Source organism: Xiphophorus maculatus, chromosome 6 (genome assembly GCF_002775205.1).
Source record: "Xiphophorus maculatus strain JP 163 A chromosome 6, X_maculatus-5.0-male, whole genome shotgun sequence".
Taxonomy (NCBI): domain Eukaryota; kingdom Metazoa; phylum Chordata; class Actinopteri; order Cyprinodontiformes; family Poeciliidae; genus Xiphophorus; species Xiphophorus maculatus.
Genome location: NC_036448.1, coordinates 20,790,691 through 20,809,878, shown reverse-complemented (window position 1 = coordinate 20,809,878; position 19,188 = coordinate 20,790,691). Strand labels below are relative to the sequence as shown.

Genomic DNA, 19,188 nt, shown 5'->3' with positions numbered 1-19,188 from the left:
ACCTACAGGGCTCAGTTGGGTTTTTAACAGAACATATTTTTATCTTTTATTGCCATTTATTCAATAAAATAATTCAAGATAGCCTTGAACATATTTGGCCATGTGAGTTATTGACCAACGTAATTTTGATCTATAAATTATTTTGTGTGAGCTCCTTAAAAGATGAAATGAAATGTCTCGCAGCAGGATATCTCTCACCTTTACTATGAATATTGCTTTTGTGTTCTGAAACTGGAAAGGCAAAATTACCTAAAATAGGTTATTTTAATCCTGCATTTCTCAGTGACTAAAGAGAAAAGTCTCATATGGTAGAAGTATTTCGCATTTGAATGGTGTGAATCCTTTTAATATATTATGTTAACAAACATCAGTCTTTTAGTCGCACAGTGCCACCATGTATCGCTACATTCCCCACAGTGAAACATGACACCATGTCAACTTTTATCTAAAACTCAAAGTTCACCTCCTTCACACCTTTATCACCCCGAGAGACAAGAACAAACTGCAAAACCGATTCGTAGTATTGGGCAAATACAAAATAAACACGACAGACTCACATCCGGAGGTGTGTAACGACCAGAGCCGATAAGCGGCAGGCGCTAACCTTCAGAGAAAGGTTTTATCGCAGCTTTGGCTGACAGACGCGCCATTTTGCCCCCATGGAGGTCCGCCACGTACTCTGGTTGCATCAGAAATATTCATGATGCAGAAGCCAGACGCTGCAGACTAATTATAGAGGTCCTGGTTTGCACTCGCCCACAGCCGGCTTGGTAGAGCATCTGCCCAGAAATTTCAGGATGTATTGTCCTAAAGATTATGACCTTTCTTGGATTTAAACCGCTTACGTGTAAGAAACTTGAATTCTTTCAGACTCAACTTGTGCCTCTCCCAGTTTTCCCCATCTTCTTTTCTGATGCACCCCCCTTGTGACTTCATTGTGGTTTCTTTGTATTTCACAGCTCAGCCACAAGTTAGCTTCTGTACTTTCCCTGAATGTGCTCGGCCTCCCTCCCCTGACCCCTGAGAGCAGGTGCAAATTTTAGGATCAGTTTTCACACTGAAACTTCAACTGTGCATCCTCTGAAGTTGGTGCTTCCGGCTCCGAGGAGGCAGACTATTGGCCGGTGAAAAGCGGCTCCGATTGGTCAAGCAGGCGGTGACACGGTGGCCACATCCTTTATATGCGCCACAAGGAGATAGTCTATCAATGAAGTAGTAAAGGGGGGGGACATCTGTGACGAAGGAGAAGGAGAGGGAGGTTTTAGCTTAAACCTTTGTGAGAGAGAGAGTTTGGTTTGGTGGGGTTCCCTGCTTTTACTTACTGAATTCCTGAGGTGACCAATAACACAGAAGAAGTCAGAAATGAAGTTCATCATCGGCATCGGAGGGTAAGCTTCAGCTAAAATAGAAACCAAGATGCTTTTACAAGAAACTGAGATGTAACTCACTTTTGTGTGGCATTAAATTCAGGGTGACCAACGGTGGGAAGACAACTTTGACAAATAGACTGCTAAAGACATTACCTAACTGTTGTGTGGTGCATCAGGATGACTTTTTCAAGGTAAGACAAAGAAAGAAGTCTGGTGTTATTTTTCTGTTATGTGTTAAACTATTTTTGTGTGGCAACTAGAATATTTATCATAAGTTTTATTTGCGCTTGAAGCTTTTTCTCTTTTTTTATGCTTAAAAAGTAAGAAATGGCCAGTCTGACCTGCAGATGTCCTATCATCGAAGCAGCCTTGTAATCATCTGGCTGATTGTCTCCTGGACAGCTAATGAAAGGGCTGAGCGTCCCCACTAAAATGAAAGACTGTTAAATGACGTCTGTACTCATGGCCGCCAGTTTTTGTTTGCTTATCCTTTGTTTTCCTCCCTATTTTGGCAGAATTAAAAACAAAGAAATACATGTTGTTTTCTCTTAAAATATTATTTAAAATTGTAAACAAAAATTTTGCAGATTTAAATAAAGGTGTCATCAGCATACATTATGACAATAAGGTAAAACTAATTTTAAAAAATGAAAAAGTAACATTAAAGGAGGTCAAATCCAGCTGAAACATCGTTTAAAAAATCGTTTCCTCCGCGCGTTCACTTTTGGTGGAGACGAGTCCCTGACTTGTCCTGTCCAGGAGGGATGAGCTCCCATTGGTTACTGGGTTGCAGCAATGTTTTGTTGGTGACTGTTATTTCAGAAACCCGATCAAATACAAGTCGGGGAGGACGGCTTTAGACAGTGGGATGGTAAGAGTGGATTTCACGTAGGAAAACCCTTCAGTAATGTACTTTTTCCTTTCCTGCACATTTCTTCAGTGGTAACCAATCAGTCGTAGACTACCACATAAATAAATATACTGTGAATGCTACGTCATTCACTGATTGAAATAAATTGGTGTGAAACGTCGGCTGCACACGTGGTGAAGCTTTGTTTTTGTTCTGTTTGTCTCCTTGTTCTTCATCAGTGATCAGCGCTCTGGACATGGAAGCGATGGTGAACACCGTGAAAGGCTGGCAGGAAAACCCCGTCAAGTTCGCGCGTTCGCACGGAGTCAGTCTGTCACCCGAAGCCGAGGAGTCCGACTCAGAGCAGAGAGGGATCCATATTCTCATCATTGAGGGGTTCCTCATCTACAACTATAAGTAGGTCACCATTTACCTGACCTCTTGACCTTCAAAGCTTCTCCCTGACCTGAGATCCTGTTTCCCTCCACAGGCCTCTTATTGATGTCTATGACAAGTGTTTCTACATCTCCATTCCTTACGAGGAATGCAAGCGAAGGAGAAGGTGAGCAGCTGTCGGAGTAATTTTCAGAATGCACATCAGAGCATGCTGTAACTCTGGACCGATCCGGTCTTTGCAGTACCAGAACATACACAGTCCCAGACCCCCTCGGCCTGTTCGACGGCCATGTCTGGCCCATGTACCTGAAGCACAGGAAGGAGATGGACAACAACTGCAGCAGAATAGGTTTGCAAAAACACTAAATCAGATGTAAAACACTTTCCCATTGAGAAATTTTGACTTTAATTTGCATTTTTGTTGACAGAATACCTTGATGGAACAACAACGAAGGAAGATATCTACAATGCAGTTTATGAAAGCGTTCAGAACTCCCTGCTGAATAACTTATAGGTAAATAAGTTGCTTTAATAACACATATTGAAGCCTTGATAATCCATGTGGGTAACTCTGCTTCTCTTCTTTGTCTCTCCAGCAGGTTGGGTCGACACCAGGTTGTGTATAGACTTGTAAATATCATTTGGAGTAAACATGTAACACCAGCTCTGTACTTCTAGCCTGATTTGTAAATAGACACAAGTGTAACTTATTATGACTGAACAGCAGAAAAACTGTTTTGTATAACCATGTGTAACTTTTTTTCTAAAAGATTAGTCACCTCTGGACTACCCAGTGTTTAACACCTGTAACTGATGTGAAATTATAAAGCTGTCACTTGAAACAACTCAAAGAAAACTGAATGCACCTCATGTTTCCTGTTTCATTCCTGTCAGATATAATCAAACACCTACACACACAATCATGTAGATCCCATAAAGCGTCATAAAATGGCGACTCAGTGCCAAATCCTTTGTGTTTATTGAATATGACTGATAAAATCCAGCAGGTTGTCACATCTACAGGTTTATTGCTACTGCAGGTAGAAGAAGATGAAAGAAAGCAGGCAGCATGAAGCAGTAATAAAGACGGTTAAGATTAACTTAGTGCATCAGTCATTTACTTCATAAAAGAAATTAGCTTCACAATAATTCAAGCAATGCTCAGAAACTTTTCTTTTTTTAAAATTCATAAGCAAAAAATCTGTCCATTGAGTTCACAGATCTGTTTATTGCAAATCTTCACCAATTATTCATACAAGTTCACTTATATATTTATATAAGTGAATATTTGTGTCATGATAGTTGTATAAATGTAAATGAGCAAAATGTTTGAAGCCATCTTTCATAATTGTTGCTGACTTTTTGAGCCAGAAGTGATTAACAGCATACAAAGAAAAACTTCTGACATAATTCAAAAATCTTCACCTGTTGACCTAGGAGTCGTTTCATAAGCAAAATGCTACACTAAATTATTTAAAAATAGTTTTAATGTTTTTATGAGATGATTTCACTTTATCCCATCCACTTTTTGTATTAAACCAATGGCAGCTAAACAGAGCATGATGCTGCCACCACCATGCTCAGGTGTTGTTACGTTTGAAAGTCTCAACCTGACAGGGAAAGTTCAACATGAGAGGAAAATGTACTTTAATGCAGCCATACACTTAATATCAGTTTGTGGAGTTATTTTGATTTTAGATGATGAAAATAAGCAAAAATAAAAAATATTGCACAATTCAATAGAAAAACATAAGAAGTATATAAATAATGCGTAAAAAAGTGAACGAGATAAAATTCTATTTTTAATTTATGTGCGTATTAGGCTCTGATCTATAGGTGATGGAGTGAATTTGTATTTATTGAATCGCTAGTTTGATTAAGAACTTGTTTGAAGAAGATTTACGGACAGGATTGGATAAGCCGCCAGTGCTTCTTCCTGCTCCCGTTTCAAACACTTTGTGTTTTGTTTTACAGCATATTTTAGTTATGAGTTTATTGTCCCAATTGTGACATTAATGTAGGGCATACCCACAAAAGCAATCGTACAATTAAAAGAAAACAAACCCCATCGCAGCACAAGCATTACACAACAAATAAAGCTAAACTAAACAAAACATCTCATATTTGATCATTGCACAGTAAGGATAAAAACTGGCTAGCATCTGAAATAAACCTCAATCTCAAACATATTTAAATTGTCATTAAAATGTTGAATCTGTTGCAGAAAATCAAACAATTTAATTAAAATCTATCAAACCCTCCAAGAAGAGTGATACATTTTCAGCTACAATTATGCCAGAAGTGAGTTGGTAGCAACAAAAAAAATGTTATCAAAGACAAATTCAAGGACATTTAACCAACTATTAGTGAGGAGAAATCCTTATTCTTTTAACCTTTTATAGATGTAAAAAATACACAATAAATTCAACTGTTTGTCTGAAAAAATCAATAAAAACTCAATTTAATTTTCCATTCACACCCATGATGACTATAACTTAATTTGTTGTATTTGTTGTTTCTTCAGTTTTAATTTGTTACTTTGGCCCACTTAGCAAATTGTAAATGCAAAATTTGGAAATACCAAATGCATTTTTTGTTAAATAATGCTTTTAGATTTATTCTGTGTTTCTTGAGGCTATTAAAGGACCTCTAAAGGTAACATATCAACAAACCCATGTGTAAAATATTCGTTCCCTTGCAGCCGGGCAAAGTTGAGTCAGCAGCAGAACAAACTGTGTATGTCTGGCTGAATCCAACGCCCAGAGCACCAGCTGTTGGTTTTAAGGCTTACACCACATTTTTCTGCATCTTGTAACATTAAATGTTGTCCCAATCAGGGCTAAAATCCTTGATAAACTTTAGTTTTTTGTTCAGTGTTATGATTTCTGCTTCAATGATTTATCAGAATATGCCAAAAAGTAAAATAAGACAAAACACAAAGCGGTGTAGTTTCACTTTATTTGCATTTTAAAATGAAAACCAAGTGAAAAAAAAGGCAGACAAACAAAATAAACAGAAAATAATTGTTAAATATGGTTATTACAATCCTTACAAACTTAAAATCTCAACGACAGACCTCAGTTTGTATATTCAAAGCATTTTCACTACCGAGGGTGTGTCGGGGGAAGGTCAGGGTCTCATGATGCATCTGCGGGGTTCTTCACATGCCAGAAGAGCAGGAGTAAATTTAGGCTCGAGCCCTGAGGCTTCAAGGGAATATATGGAACAAATGTACAGCCAATTACTGATTGCAACACACCCACTCACAGCTCTGAAGCCCTGTGTGGTTTCCCTGTCCTACCCCCAAATGTAATGTGATCAGTCATCATGGAAACCTCCGGACGGCCAGCCAGGGAGTCCAAAAAAGGACGGAGAGGCAACGACACAGGAGATAAGGAGACATATCACATGAGCCATGCTGTGTGAGAAGGAGTTTATCCTTAAATCATGTGCAAATGACACAGAAATACCTTCTCTTACATGAGTAAAAGTACTTCTTAGTACTGTTTTTGTCTTATTCTTACAAACAATTAATTCAATTACAACTTCATTTATTTATCTATCATGATTTTAGAAGAAATACACAGTAATGAAACAGTGCAGTTAATTGCTGGCATACAGAGTTTGGTAGTTTCCAAAAATTGTAAAAGTAGCACCACTTCAACATGTTTTTACCCAAATAAAAGTAAAACGTAGCTGTCCAAGTAAGAGTAAAAAAATTATGTGGTTTAAAAACTACTAAAGTACTGAGTAACAACAAGTAAAAACATCTGATTTAATATTTAAAAATAATGTAATCAGTGAGACAAAAGTGTAGTTGTATCTATATTCTGGTATTTTAAAACCTCAAATAATAATAAAAAAAAAAGATCCAGGCAGAAATTTTCCAAATAATTTAAAAAAATCATGAAGCTAATATTTATAGTCAGTAATGCAAATAAACAATATGTTTGAACAGGGTGAAGTACTTCTAGTGCCAAATTGTGCAGCAGGCAGAAAATAACATTTGAAAACAAACCTTGTTCACAAATAATAAGTCTCATTTTAGCCTGAACTGAAGGATAGTTGTATTTTATAAAAAATATTACTTAAATAAAAGTTAAAAGTATAGTGTAGTAAAAATAATCGTAATTTTTTTTTTCTTTTTTAAGTTATTCAAGTAAATAAAAAGTTAAAATGACTCAGCTGCATATTTTGTGGAATAAAAGGAAAATTTTACATGGTTTTCAAAGTGGTTGAATCTGCAACGAGCAACATTCATTTCCAATCAGACCCCTTTTCCTCTGATACCCCTAAATTAAATCCAGCATAATTGACTGCCTTATAATTAATAAACAGCCGCCATTTTGTACTGCACTGTAAAACATTTGAGCGGCATTCAGTTGTGTCTTTGAGTCAAATAAATTTAGTGAGTTTTAGGTTTTTAACCTAAATGTGTGAGTTTGTGAAAGATAAACTTACAGCTGTAAGTTGTGTCGACTTTTTAATAAGAGGTGAATAAACTAGAGCTTTTAGGTTAGCACTTTAAAAAAACTGAAAGAAGAAAAAGAGAAGAGTGGGAACTATTTCCCAGAATGCTTAGCGGCATGTTGTATCCTGAGATGGAAGTGTGTTAAATTGATCTGACTCTGGTGTGTTATTAAGATAAATGTTTATTTTAATGCTTGAGGTTAATGTCCTGTTTACACTAAATGTTTCTGAGCTGAATTCATTGTGAAGTTTAATAAAATTGATTATCAGATCTGAAAGTTTGTCCATGCAATTTAAAATAAGATTGTAAATGATTCTAAAGTAAAATAAGTTGTTATTTTAACTTGATATTGTGAGTAAAAATAATAGAGAAATGTATGTTTTTGACTAGTTTTTTCTTTCATATCGTGAAATAATTATTTGGTTTAAATTGCAGCATTAAGTTAAAACTCAATTCAAGATTAATAAATTAAAAAAAAAACTATATTTAGACAACTTGTTTGTTGTTGTTAAATCAACCTCATGAACTTTAATTTCTGAGTTAAAACCAAAACAATTTTCTTGTTGACTTAAATTGCATTTTTAAGACAGAAAAAGGACTTTCATTTTCAAATTGAACTACCTTCAAATGTTTTACAGTGCATTAGAAAAGGATGGGGCACAGAAGAATTAGAAAATAATAATTGTGCCATCATGAAGAAATAAATTGGCTACTTCTTGGGAGATTAGGTCACTGCTTCCTGCTGGAAAAACATTCAGATAATTGCTTACATTTTAATTAGTTATAAGGTGGCAGAAAGAGGGGGTAACCTAGGAAACCATTCATGCAAGAACCACTGAGTCAATAATTGTGGAGATGTTTGAACAGAGTTAGAGTACAAAACAATTTCCCATGAACATATCACTGATTTCTCTTTAATTATTTAACAACTGAAGAGTGTGTGACAACTGCAGACCTAAAACAACATGGCCGTCCACTTAAACTGGCTGAGCGAAGAGAGAGTTAATCACAGAAACAACTGAAGGCGACTCTGGAGGAGCTGCAGAGATACACAGCTCAGGTGGGACAATTTATCTACAAAACTACTACTATTGTCCTCTGTACAGATGGGACAAAAATGTACATATTTTGTCCTAATTACAAATCTCATGTGGGCATTTTCCTAAACACCCCAGTCCTACTAAAACTCGGTGGTGGCAGCATCTTACTGTGGGAAAATACATTTTGTTGGCAGGAACAAGCAGAAAAGAAACCAAAACATAAGGCCAGAAAAAAAGAACATTAATATGTAAAATAAGGGCATCTAAAAATGACTGTAAACATGTCAGGTGAACAGTTTGAACATCTAGAACGTTTCCCACATTTTGTGGAACGGCCCAGTCAAAGTCCAGATCTAAATCTCTTTGAAAATCTAAGGGAAAGACTTGAAATCCCAAGAGGAAAGCTACTGTTGAAAGAAAGATAAAAATATGAAGGGAAAGCAAACTTATCGGAGTTGACTGGAAGATGAATGGAGCTAAATATTCTGTTAGAGGAAGATGAAAGATGTGAGACTTCAAGCAGGTCAGTGACCCTAAACATGCAGCAAAGGCAGAAATATCGTAATTTAGATCAAACTCTATTATTTACAATCAGTCTAGTCTAGAGCTAGCTCTGAATATCTGTGCTAAGTGTCAAAAATAACAAACAGTTTCCAATGGAAAAAGTTTTCAGTCTCAAAGCCAACAGAGACAAACTGTGAAAGACCTGCAGCTGCAAATGAGGTCAAAGGTAAAAGGTCATTCTACAAAGAAGCACCACAGGGGGACTGAGCACAATTGCATCAACCATGTCTAATTTTTCTTCCATTAAACATTTAGTTGGTAGTTTGTTGTGATCCTTTTGTAGTTATGATTTATTGAAATATTTAAAAGTTCAAGGGAAACGAATAGTTTTAATGTTGAGCTATAAACAGCAAAACAACTCTGAAAAAAAAAAAACATTGAAAACCTCCTGGTTATTCCACCAAATATTGATTCCTGAACTCTTCCTGAGTTAAAACATTAGTATTGATGTTTCTAAATTAACACGAACTTGTTTTCTGTGAATTATTTGAGGTCTGAAAGCACTGCATCTTTTTTCTTATTTTAATCATTTCTCATTTTCTGCAAATAAAAACTAAATTATTGCTTGGAATGTCATAGATATGTTGTTAGTCCATAGAATAAAATAACAATGATCATTTTACTCAAACATAAACCTATAAAAAGTAAAATCAGAGAAACTGATCATTTAAAGTGGCCTCTTATTTTTTTAGAAGCAACGTGAGCTGCATAATTTCACATTTTTTAGTTGGAGAATTTTAAAAAATACACATAAATTCATTATTACCTCCTCTATATGTGGAACATTTTTGCTTTAACAATGCAAATAATACTTTAAAGTGGCATAAAAAACATGTACAGAGACAGCAACACAAGTAATATTCTTACATTTGGTTTAGTTTAACAATATATCATTTCAGAAAAATAAACTTAGTGTATTAAGGACAACGTAAGACACAGATTAATCAATATTGCTGCTAGTATCACTGATTTTATTGTTAAGTAAAGAGCCTTCAGATGACATTTGTTGTGAATTGGTGCTACATTAATAAACTGAATTAAACTGGATTGTTAATCATTTGTGTAAAGCTCAATAATCACATCCTTCAAATCAGATGTTGTAAAGTAAAACTTAAACTGTTTCCAGCAACATATTTCTGGTTTATTGTTGCTTCTCTGTCTCATAAAAGAAATTAAGTTTAATACATGTGATTGACACAAGACAGACTAAAGGTCAGACTCTTTTTAATAGATCACATATTGAAGTTGCAACACTAATTTGTCACATGTTGATGAATGAAAAACGTGATGATGGACAGAGCAGCATGTGGCTAAGGGCTGAAACACGAGGAGAGCTGACTGAGCAGATAAGGTTAGCCAGACATGTCACACTAAACGACGTCTCAAATCATGACTTACTCAGTAATATTACACTTTAATTAAGCATTTTCCTTCAACATACATATTTTATTTATCGTTTTTTTGTGTGACTTTGACACACACACAGCAGCAGAGTTTATTCATTCTCATTTTTTCAAACAGTTTTCCAGCTTCTCACCTGCTTTGTCTCCCCAGAGATCAGTGGTAAACCCTCTGGATTTATCATTTTACTCCTCAGAATGGCACGAGTAAAAACACAACTGGTATATTCCAGGAACGGGGGGAGTTTCTTCTAGTAAAACCATTTTAAGACCATCATCTTCTTTATTTCTCACAAGAAGCAAAGTTGTGAGCAGCCTTGGTCACCTAGATTGATATATTCAAAGTGTAAAAGCATTAGTCTTTCACTCAGGGAGTAATTTGCTGCTGCTGCTCCTGTACTATCTAAACAACCAGAAACTTTTTTGCTTTATTTCCAAACCATTACTAAATTACAGTAAAAACTATCATTGGTGCAACATTTGTTGTGATTTGTTTACTTTCAGGTCACACATACAATAAAGGCTCAATTCAACGTTAATACTTACTGGCTATATTTTGTGGGTTACATGTTCTTCTCAGGAGGTCTCCTGCCAAACCGCTGCTGAGGCTCGGTGCGTCTTATAAATAAGGGTGGTGGCAGACAGCAGAGCGGGGCGGAGCCGGACTCAGAACGGGGCGGAGCCGGACTCAGAACGGGGCGGAGCCGGACCCAATACGGGGTGGAGCCGGACTCAGAACAGGAGGAAGGTTTCTCTGTCTAAAAATAGAGCAGCTTTCCATGACAATGCCCTATTTGGCTGAGGAAAAGTCACTGAGTGATATTCCATCTGACAGAAGATGAATATCTATCTATCTATCTATCTATCTATCTATCTATCTATCTATCTATCTATCTATCTATCTATCTATCTATCTATCTATCTATCTATCTATCTATCTATCTATCTATCTATCTATCTATCTATCTATCTATCTATCTATCTATCTATCTATCTGCAGGTAGGACGGTTCTCCAGTAGCAGTCAGTCTTGCAGTGATTCTTAAGAGGCCTCTGACTGAAGACTGACTGTGTCATGACATGCTAACAGCTCAATATTGAGCAAACTGTCCTGAATGACACCATCAGCTGTTAGCAATCACTGCTAATCCACCTCATTTGCTTTTGCCGCTCCAATTTGAATCTTTGCCAATAGTTAGAGAGATATAACGCTTCCCCTTAATGACAGATGGAAAAGATTTTCTCTTTCTCATGCTCGCCAAACATCCTTTTCATCTCCTCTGCGATTTAGGGTCATAGTTCAGGTTTTATTTGAGCTTTTGAGATGCTAACTAGCTGCACCTGGTTCTATAAATAAGACCTTGTTGAGACGGTTGTGCATCTAAAAGTAAAAAAATAAAGGCAGAAATCCTTCGAACTGCACAGCATCCAGATGGAATCTGGATCCAAATAAAAATAGCTGAATAGCTCAGTTTTTCTCACAAAGACATTTAGTTTGTCCATGTGGAAATCTGCAGGTTTGATGTGACCCTGAAGGCTTCGTTTCAGAGTAAGAGCTGCTTTTTTAAGGAGCAAACAAAGCAGGCTAACATTAAGCTACTGGAATGGCCTCAAATAATGTAATTATTTCATAGAAATATTCAAAATGAACAAAAATAAACCTGAAAAATCAGAACAGAAAAAAAACAAGGATAAAACAACAATATTGCATTTATCCAGAAGAATGTTAAAACTTTGCCTATCCTTTTTGTGCACCTCATTACCCACATTTTAAGAAAGTTCAAAGACACATCGGGCAACGCTAATGCAACAAAAACATGAAATATCAAGAAATAGAAAGACCTATACTGCCCCCTTCTGGTGAACGTTTAAAACTGAGTCAAGCAATCGCTACGTGTGAACTCCAACCAGGTTTTTATTTTTCTTTTTTTTATTTTAGGAATCTTTTGATGTTTTCAATACAGCAAACTATAAGACCGTTCAACATTCCAGTTTTACAAATGAAAACAACAACAACAACAACAACAACAATAATAATAATAGTAATAATAATAATAGGAAAAAACTGCGGTTTGTTATATTTGCAGATCTGCAACACTTGAGAAAAAAGTACATGTTTAATTATAGATGCGCAGGTAAATGTAAGATATTAAAAGATTGGGTGATTTTCTTTGTGGAAAATAATTAGATTTAATGGTAGCGTTGGGATGGCCGGTGTTCACACCTGTGCGTAAAGTTTACTGAACAAACGTCCTCGTGTAACCAAAGTTAACCATGGCGAGGGAAGGGTTAATTCATCGTCATGGGAGTTTGGCTTTACAAAAGTAACTGGACAAATTTCCAGAGGCCAGGTCCGTCCCTCCTTTCTGTTCAAGCTGTTAAGTTATGCTGCTTCCAAGAGTTGGACCCGAGTGCGCATCTTCGCTTTTCATCCTCTTCTTCCAGGTTCTCTGCACCTGATTTCTGATAACATATCATTTAAACTTGTGCATTTCTTTTTATTTTCTCTTATTTTTGTCATGGCAGAGTGGTTGGTTTTATTATATCTTTCCCAAGTCCTTCTGCCTTTAGTTTTTGGACAGCAGCGCCCGGCTGGACCCTGGCGGCACCGCATCCAGTGGGAGAACAACGGGCAGGTTTACAGCTTGATGAGCACCGGATCAGAGTACCAGGCTCCGGCTCGGTCTGGCAGCCAGTCCAGAGTTTATCTGAGCAGGAGGAGGGAGGGCGCTGCCAGCAATGTGCCGGGTGCGCACAGAGGAGCGCAGGTTGTGAGGTTTACTGACGCACAGCGCTTCAATTCCTCTTCATCCGGGAGTTTAAGAGACTCGTTAAGCAGAAGAGAAGCTGTTGGCGCATCCAGTAACACAGGAGAGCAGCAGCAACTCCAACAATTACTCGCATTGCGGGACGGGATACTTGTCTCCAGGCAACCCGCGCATCCATCAGTTCTGGAAACCGAATCTGACGCTCCCGCTCCGCTCCCAGTGTCAAGAGTTTATCTAACAAACGAGGCTGACGGAGACGGCATGGTCAGCGACGACCCCCGAAATCCGTTCAAAACGCACAGGAACTCTGTTTTTTACAACATGTATCCTGCCAGAGGTAGGTCGGTGGGCCGGACGCGCCACCCGCCCGGCACAGGGTACGGAACCAGGTACTTTCAAAATGGTGAGTCCAAAAGTGTCTCTTTCATTGGGAACAAATCCAGTCACATTAAAAACAAGCCTCGATTTTAATCGGAGTTCTAGTTACATTTACTTGAGTAACATTTTGGGAAAAAATACTTTAAGGAGTATTTTAATTACTTGAGTGATTTTATTTTGAAGTATCGCTACTTGAGTAAAAGTAAAAGTAGCGATACTTTTACCTTAAAAGTATCAGTTTGAGTAATTTCCAGTTTGAAGTTACTCATACTGGATACTCTAGTTTGATTTACTTCACAAATACATTTTAACCAAAAATTCACCGGACATGAACACACTCCTGCAGTTTTTTGTTAAAGTTTCATAACCTTTGTATTTTTATATTGACAGAAACTGATTTGGAAATGTTTATTTTGCCTAATTTTGTTAATTTGTTATGAATTCTTTTCATTTAGGTTTTTAAAGACCAAAATTTCATCATAACTTTATATTTTGATCTGTCTGAATATGTAACTTTTAAACATTAAAAGATTGATGTTTTGATCAGTTAACACATGTTTTACTCTTAATAGAAAAAAAGTTTTACTTTTACTGGAGTAAAAATATGTGTTTGTATGTTCAAAAACTGGAACATTTTCAGGAAGCATCTGATGGAGTTTGATATCCAGAAGTTAAAATGTACAAACTGGATTGGATAATCCTTGATTGGTGATTGTTCTTAAGATTAGGGGGTTTGTTAAGATGAATGTCAAATTTTATTACCATAAAAAGTATTCATTCATATCTTAAAGAACAGCCAGGATGTCTGTATGTTAATGTAATTCTCAGGAAGTTGTCATTTATTCATCTCAATAAATTGAAACGTGATCTAAAATGTCATTGATTTAATTTAATTAATTCAAATCTATTATAATTACAATCTAAAATTCTGTTTCTCTAAAGATACAATTTTTTTAACACAAAACAACAACTACAACATTTAAGACGGAAATGTTTCGGTCCAGTTATGGCCTCCACGGTAATTGAGGATATTGCTGACTTGGCAGTTTTCCGGCGCACCAACTCATCGCTTAAGAAGTTGGCTGTTCAGTGTTGTAAACTGGCACATTATTGGAAAATTCAGTGGAAAGGAAAAGTTTAATGGCTGCTCCAGAAACAGAGATAACTACAGGCTTGAGAAGACTGAGAAGCAGAACCACTTAATCAGTTTTTTGACCGATTCAAGATTCAAGATTCAAGATTCGAGATTCAAGTTCTAGTCTTGAATTTGGCGATAATATTGGAAAATAATGTGTGCTTCCATGACTCTGCTGCTGTGATGCTGTGTCTAACTGGGTAAATATATATTTTGTTTTAAAAAATGAAAGTTTATTGCTCAATTATTGCACTTTAACCAGTCCTTTCTGATATAAATATTGTGCAGATATTGCTACCTAATCAGCAGTACTTTCTACTGCTCTAAAGGAAAGATTTAATGTTAGCAATAGCTCATTCAGTTGCTTCATGTAGGAGAGAAATACAGCCTAACATAAAAACTCTTCTTAGGTTGTTTCGCCACCAACATACCACATTTAGCAGTGAGTACATGAGCTTGATTGACAGCAGTAAGACCCTCCTCCTGGCTCTGATTGGTTGGTTTTTGTTGGAAGTGGTGCATTTCTTCAAAAGGCAGCAGTAGCTCAGAGAGGAGATGGAGGCGATCGATCTTTTCACAGACAGTCACAACATGAAGACAGTTTTAACAAATGTGTAAAAAAAACATATTTTGTAAACAGTAAGACTTTGTTTTTAATTCCCAACTTGTATAATTTGATGGTTATCCTTTGAGTCATCTGGTTCTGTGAATATTTCAGTTTCCAGAGCAACGATGTGAACTGAGAAAAATGTCTTTGAATCAAGCTAATACCAGAAACAATGATCGTGAAGGAATGCAAACATTTTTTAGTCCAGATTTCACCTCCACAAACAGTTTCCAGCCTAAATAATTTGGATTGTCCTTCTTATTCCTTCTCCAGGACTGCCAGACCTCATTCCAGACCCCTACGCCATCCAAGCAGGGACTTACGTCCAGCGCATGCAGATGTACGCGCTACGCTGTGCTGCAGAGGAAAACTGTCTGTCCAGGTACGTTTCCAAAGGTCATTCAAGTCTGGTACGCACTCAGCTGCACGTCCGCACAGTAACTCACACAAGCACAAGAAACTTTCCTTTACGTCTCAGCTTTAGGTTGATTTGGGTTTTTCTTTTTTCATTTATTTGGGTGAAGTTATAAAAGCTGTTTGATCTTCCTATGGAGAAGTGGCTGGCCAGAATAAAATCCTGCCAAGACATAAATGTTCTGGGTTGATTTTCCCAAAAGCACTGAGCTCACTCGAACAAATCATTTGTGCTTCAATACGTTTAAGAAAACTACAGCTGGGAGCTCAGCCAGCAGCAGCAGCAGTGCTTTCCAGCTCCTCTTATCCCATTTTTTATTTTTTATTTTCATCTCCATCCAAGGTCGGCTTATGCGCCCAACGTTCGAGACATCGACTTCAGGGTTCTGTTGCGATTCCCACAGAAAGTGAAGAACCAAGGAACCGCAGACTTCCTCCCGCTGAAGCCCAGATATCAGTGGGACTGGCATAGCTGTCACCAGTGAGTTTAATGTAGAAATAAGAGACATCGCATCATTTTGTTTATAGATGGCCGGATTAGTGCTGCTCCGTTCTGATCTGACAGGCCAGGAAAGCATCACCACAACCCCAAAATATAGTCATAACAATAAAATTGTGTCCCTAGAGGCATTCCTGAAGCCTGCCAGAAGAAATAAAATGTTATTTTCAGTTCAGCTTAATCTGTTTTACATCCTCAGGCATTTCCACAGCATGGACGCCTTCAGTAACTACGACCTGCTGGACATCATGACGGGACGTAAAGTGGCTGAGGGACACAAGGCGAGTTTCTGCCTGGAGGACACAGGCTGCGACCCCGGATTCAGACGACGCTACGCCTGCACGTCTCACACGCAGGTAGAGCTGGAAATGAAGTGTGAGCCAAGACTTTATAGCTGTTATGATTTTCCTTCAAACATACAAGTCCAGGTGGGCCTGTTGGTCACTGTAAACGGACCTCCAGCTGCCGCCAAGCAGAGTTTCTGTTCCGCAAGAGAGTATTTGGTAAAACCTGTCAAAAATCTGCCTTTTCCAGAAAATATTTAAGTAGGATATTGTCCTAATTTGGTCAGAAAGGAATGGGAAAGCCTTCCAAAACTATTCACAATAAGCAATTTAGCAATTAATCACTTGTTAAATTAAAATGAGCTTGATGATTAATAATTTTTAATAGGATATATTGTTCATAAATATTTCACAATGCATTTTACTTATGGTTTCAGTTGTGTGTGATTTTTATTTGTGGTTTATTTATTGTTTAAAATAAAGACAGTTATAATAAAAAAGATAAATTGATCTTTCATCAAGAAGAAATTCAAACTTTTCCCAGGTTCTCACAGTTTTAGTAGATGTGTTTGTGTTTTCAGGGACTGAGTCCAGGCTGCCATGACACTTACGCCGCCAACATCGACTGCCAGTGGATCGACATCACCGACGTGCCTCCAGGAAATTACATCCTACAGGTTTACGACTCATTTTCCTGATTGATGATCTCATTGAAAACACAGCAGAACTCCCAACATTAAAAATGTTCCTGCAGAAGTTTCCACTATTTATTTATTTTTTTTTGGTTTTCTTCAGGTTACAGTGAATCCCAATTTCCACGTCCTGGAATCAGATTTCACCAACAACGTTGTGAGGTGTGACGTCATATACACAGGCGTCTATGTTCAGACACGTGGCTGTCGAATAGCAAGGTACCAACCACTTTAGAAACCTTTTAATAATCAGTTCGTGTAGCTACGCACTTCGTTGTTCTGTTACAGATAATGTGGTAAAACTTGATTAATTTGAAATTAATGTGAAAGTTGTGTCCACTTCCCAATCATCTTTCTTTGAAGTATGAGATAAAATAATTTAAAGGTAGTCCTCCTTCCTTATTCCATCCACTTTGAGCAGCACCGTTGCTGAAAAAAGTCCCACAGCCTGACACTGTCAACACCATGCCTTATGATCAAATAGCTTAACGTCTTTCTGATATGAACATAAAACGTTTCACCAGAAGTAATGCTGTTTCTCCATGTGAGCATTTGAAAATTTTCATCAAGTCAGGAGTTCCTGAGTTTGAAGGAGGTTGTGTCAATGTAAATTATGGAGATGTTTCAGCACTTTCAACTTCATGAGCATTGACTTTTCTTTAATTGTCTCTGAATGTTCAAACAAATTCACTTTCATCTGAGCTGGACAGTTTGTGGTTTCTTATGAAACTAATTAGTCACAGAAATCTTGGACTTATGTGCAAATGTCTGAACATAGATTTTGGTTTGATCTGTTGTTTTTTAAATTACTCCACGTTGTGCACATCTAAAGTTTTAACTTTTTCTTTCTCACATTTCTCTGAGTATTTGCTAATCCAATGAATGCAGACAAATAAATCATTGTTTGCTTGTAAGTTGGATTAATGTTCTGCAGAAGTAAACAGGTCATGACTTTGTGAAGTAAGAAGATCTTCAGCATCATGTGTGAAACAATTTAGGTGAACGTTTGCATAGATTTTACAGAAATTCTTCAATAAATTGCAGTTTATGCAAACCATAATATTCTTTTTACACTAATGGTTGCAGAACAGCAAAAATAAATCATTAAAGACCATCATTCATATAACACCATTACCCATAATATGCAGGTAAACCCCGGTTTGTCGTATGCCTTACATTTATCATGTCTTTCTTTTTTCAGGGCTTAAATATTTATAAACTCCTGCATCAAGCTGCTGGATTTCTGCAGCAGAACGTCGCCTCCTGTATTCTGAAAAAAGCAACTGGTGAAGTTTGTATTACAGATTTAAATGGAAAAAGTTGCATTTATTGGTCATTTCTGTAAAATATTGTGAATGAAACTAGAGATTTAATAAGAATTACTTGATTATGCAAAATCAGCAAGTACTGTTGCTTTGAGAAGTATTGCTTAGTGGCTTTAAATCTTTGTTTTGTTGTCATTTCTCGGCTCTGTTCTTGTTGTGCTCTGCTCTGTCCCGTCTGTGTCCGCAGGGTTACTTGTATATTTTAACAATAAAACTCCTGGAAAGTTTTAAAACCAGCAGCATTTTTGGTCAGGCTCCATTTTTCAGGCTGGACGGCCGTCAAGTGAATGTTGTTTAGTCTGAACCCAACTCTGGGGAAAACAATCTCGGAAACCTCGAAGATCCGTCCCGAGTTATGTAGTTTGGTTTATTTAAAAAGCTGCACACAGCGGGATACTGAAACAACTGTCAAGTGTTACTTCTGGCAACTGTTGCACAAACATGGCAACCTCATGGTGGATGTGGGCTTGACCAAAAGTAGCTGTGATAATGAAGGAATGTCCGGTTTAAACAGAACAACCAAATATTTTCAGGGAACATCAGATTTGTTCCCCATAACACACGAAACACTGACTATCCTGCGACTTTTCCTTCAACCTCACATCTGATTTGTTATTTACAAGCGTAGGTTGGAACCAGAACTTTACCAACACAAATCGCTTGTATGGATGTAATTAATTTGGGCTTTCAATGATTAATTAGAAATGTTCTCTTTCCAGTTGTTCTCTCCAACGAAGACGCTGATGTTCCAGTTAGACTAAAACCTTATTGGTTTTGGGTCGTTCCTAAACATTATGACCAATTTCCTCACAGGAAATTGACAAAAGCTGCGTTTCCATTACAAATCTTTGTTGATATTCTGCAGATGTCCTAAAAAACACACAATGTCACAATTGCGGTGTTGCTATTAAATAAGAAATTAAACTAAAATCACACGATAAGTCATTGGAAAGGATGTTGCACCATCATCCTCCAACTACTTTCTGTTGTGAGCAA

The 19,188-nt window shown here is 37.1% G+C and overlaps 2 protein-coding genes and 1 long non-coding RNA gene across 5 annotated transcripts; 2 read left to right on the top strand and 1 right to left on the bottom strand.

Annotated features, from left to right (window-relative positions):
- Positions 1-1,181: 1,181 nt before the first annotated feature.
- LOC102216674 (nicotinamide riboside kinase 2-like) lies at positions 1,182-3,486 on the top strand. Of its 3 annotated transcripts, none has more exons than XM_023335613.1 (8): positions 1,182-1,388; positions 1,471-1,561; positions 2,193-2,241; positions 2,460-2,637; positions 2,711-2,782; positions 2,859-2,965; positions 3,045-3,130; positions 3,216-3,486. In XM_023335613.1, exons 1-7 carry the CDS (start codon positions 1,363-1,365, stop codon positions 3,128-3,130), a joined length of 609 nt encoding a protein of 202 aa, XP_023191381.1. In that variant the 5' UTR covers positions 1,182-1,362; the 3' UTR covers positions 3,216-3,486. The 3 variants fall into 3 exon arrangements, with proteins under 3 accessions (XP_023191381.1, XP_005806336.1, XP_023191382.1); XM_005806279.2 differs by having other exon boundaries at positions 3,213-3,486; XM_023335614.1 differs by lacking the exons at positions 1,182-1,388; positions 2,193-2,241 and having other exon boundaries at positions 3,213-3,486.
- Positions 3,487-5,591: 2,105 nt separating this feature from the next.
- Positions 5,592-10,704, bottom strand: LOC111608793. The gene is made up of 3 exons (XR_002752850.1): positions 10,638-10,704; positions 10,229-10,416; positions 5,592-6,034 (listed from the first exon to the last, which is right to left on the bottom strand). It is a non-coding gene; the product is annotated as an uncharacterized LOC111608793 (long non-coding RNA).
- A 1,696-nt stretch (positions 10,705-12,400) lies between these two features.
- On the top strand, positions 12,401-18,689 carry LOC102222632 (protein-lysine 6-oxidase-like). Its single transcript, XM_023335875.1, has 7 exons — positions 12,401-13,261; positions 15,252-15,360; positions 15,736-15,873; positions 16,091-16,247; positions 16,757-16,852; positions 16,971-17,086; positions 18,069-18,689. The coding sequence occupies exons 1-7, from the start codon at positions 12,610-12,612 to the stop codon at positions 18,073-18,075; spliced, it is 1,275 nt and encodes a 424-aa protein (XP_023191643.1). The 5' UTR covers positions 12,401-12,609; the 3' UTR covers positions 18,076-18,689.
- The last annotated feature ends 499 nt before the right edge of the window (positions 18,690-19,188 follow it).

Excerpts from the sequence above, each read along its gene's own strand:
- LOC102216674 (XM_023335613.1), top strand. The coding sequence starts at position 1,363 with ATGAAGTTCATCATCGGCATCGGAGG. Across the intron at positions 1,389-1,470 it reads TTCATCATCGGCATCGGAGG|GGTGACCAACGGTGGGAAGA; the intron begins GTAAGCTTCAGC and ends CATTAAATTCAG. Across the intron at positions 1,562-2,192 it reads ATCAGGATGACTTTTTCAAG|AAACCCGATCAAATACAAGT; the intron begins GTAAGACAAAGA and ends CTGTTATTTCAG.
- LOC102222632 (XM_023335875.1), top strand. The coding sequence starts at position 12,610 with ATGGCAGAGTGGTTGGTTTTATTATATCTTTCCCAAGTCCTTCTGCCT. Across the intron at positions 15,361-15,735 it reads GAGGAAAACTGTCTGTCCAG|GTCGGCTTATGCGCCCAACG; the intron begins GTACGTTTCCAA and ends TCTCCATCCAAG. Across the intron at positions 16,853-16,970 it reads CAGGAAATTACATCCTACAG|GTTACAGTGAATCCCAATTT; the intron begins GTTTACGACTCA and ends GGTTTTCTTCAG.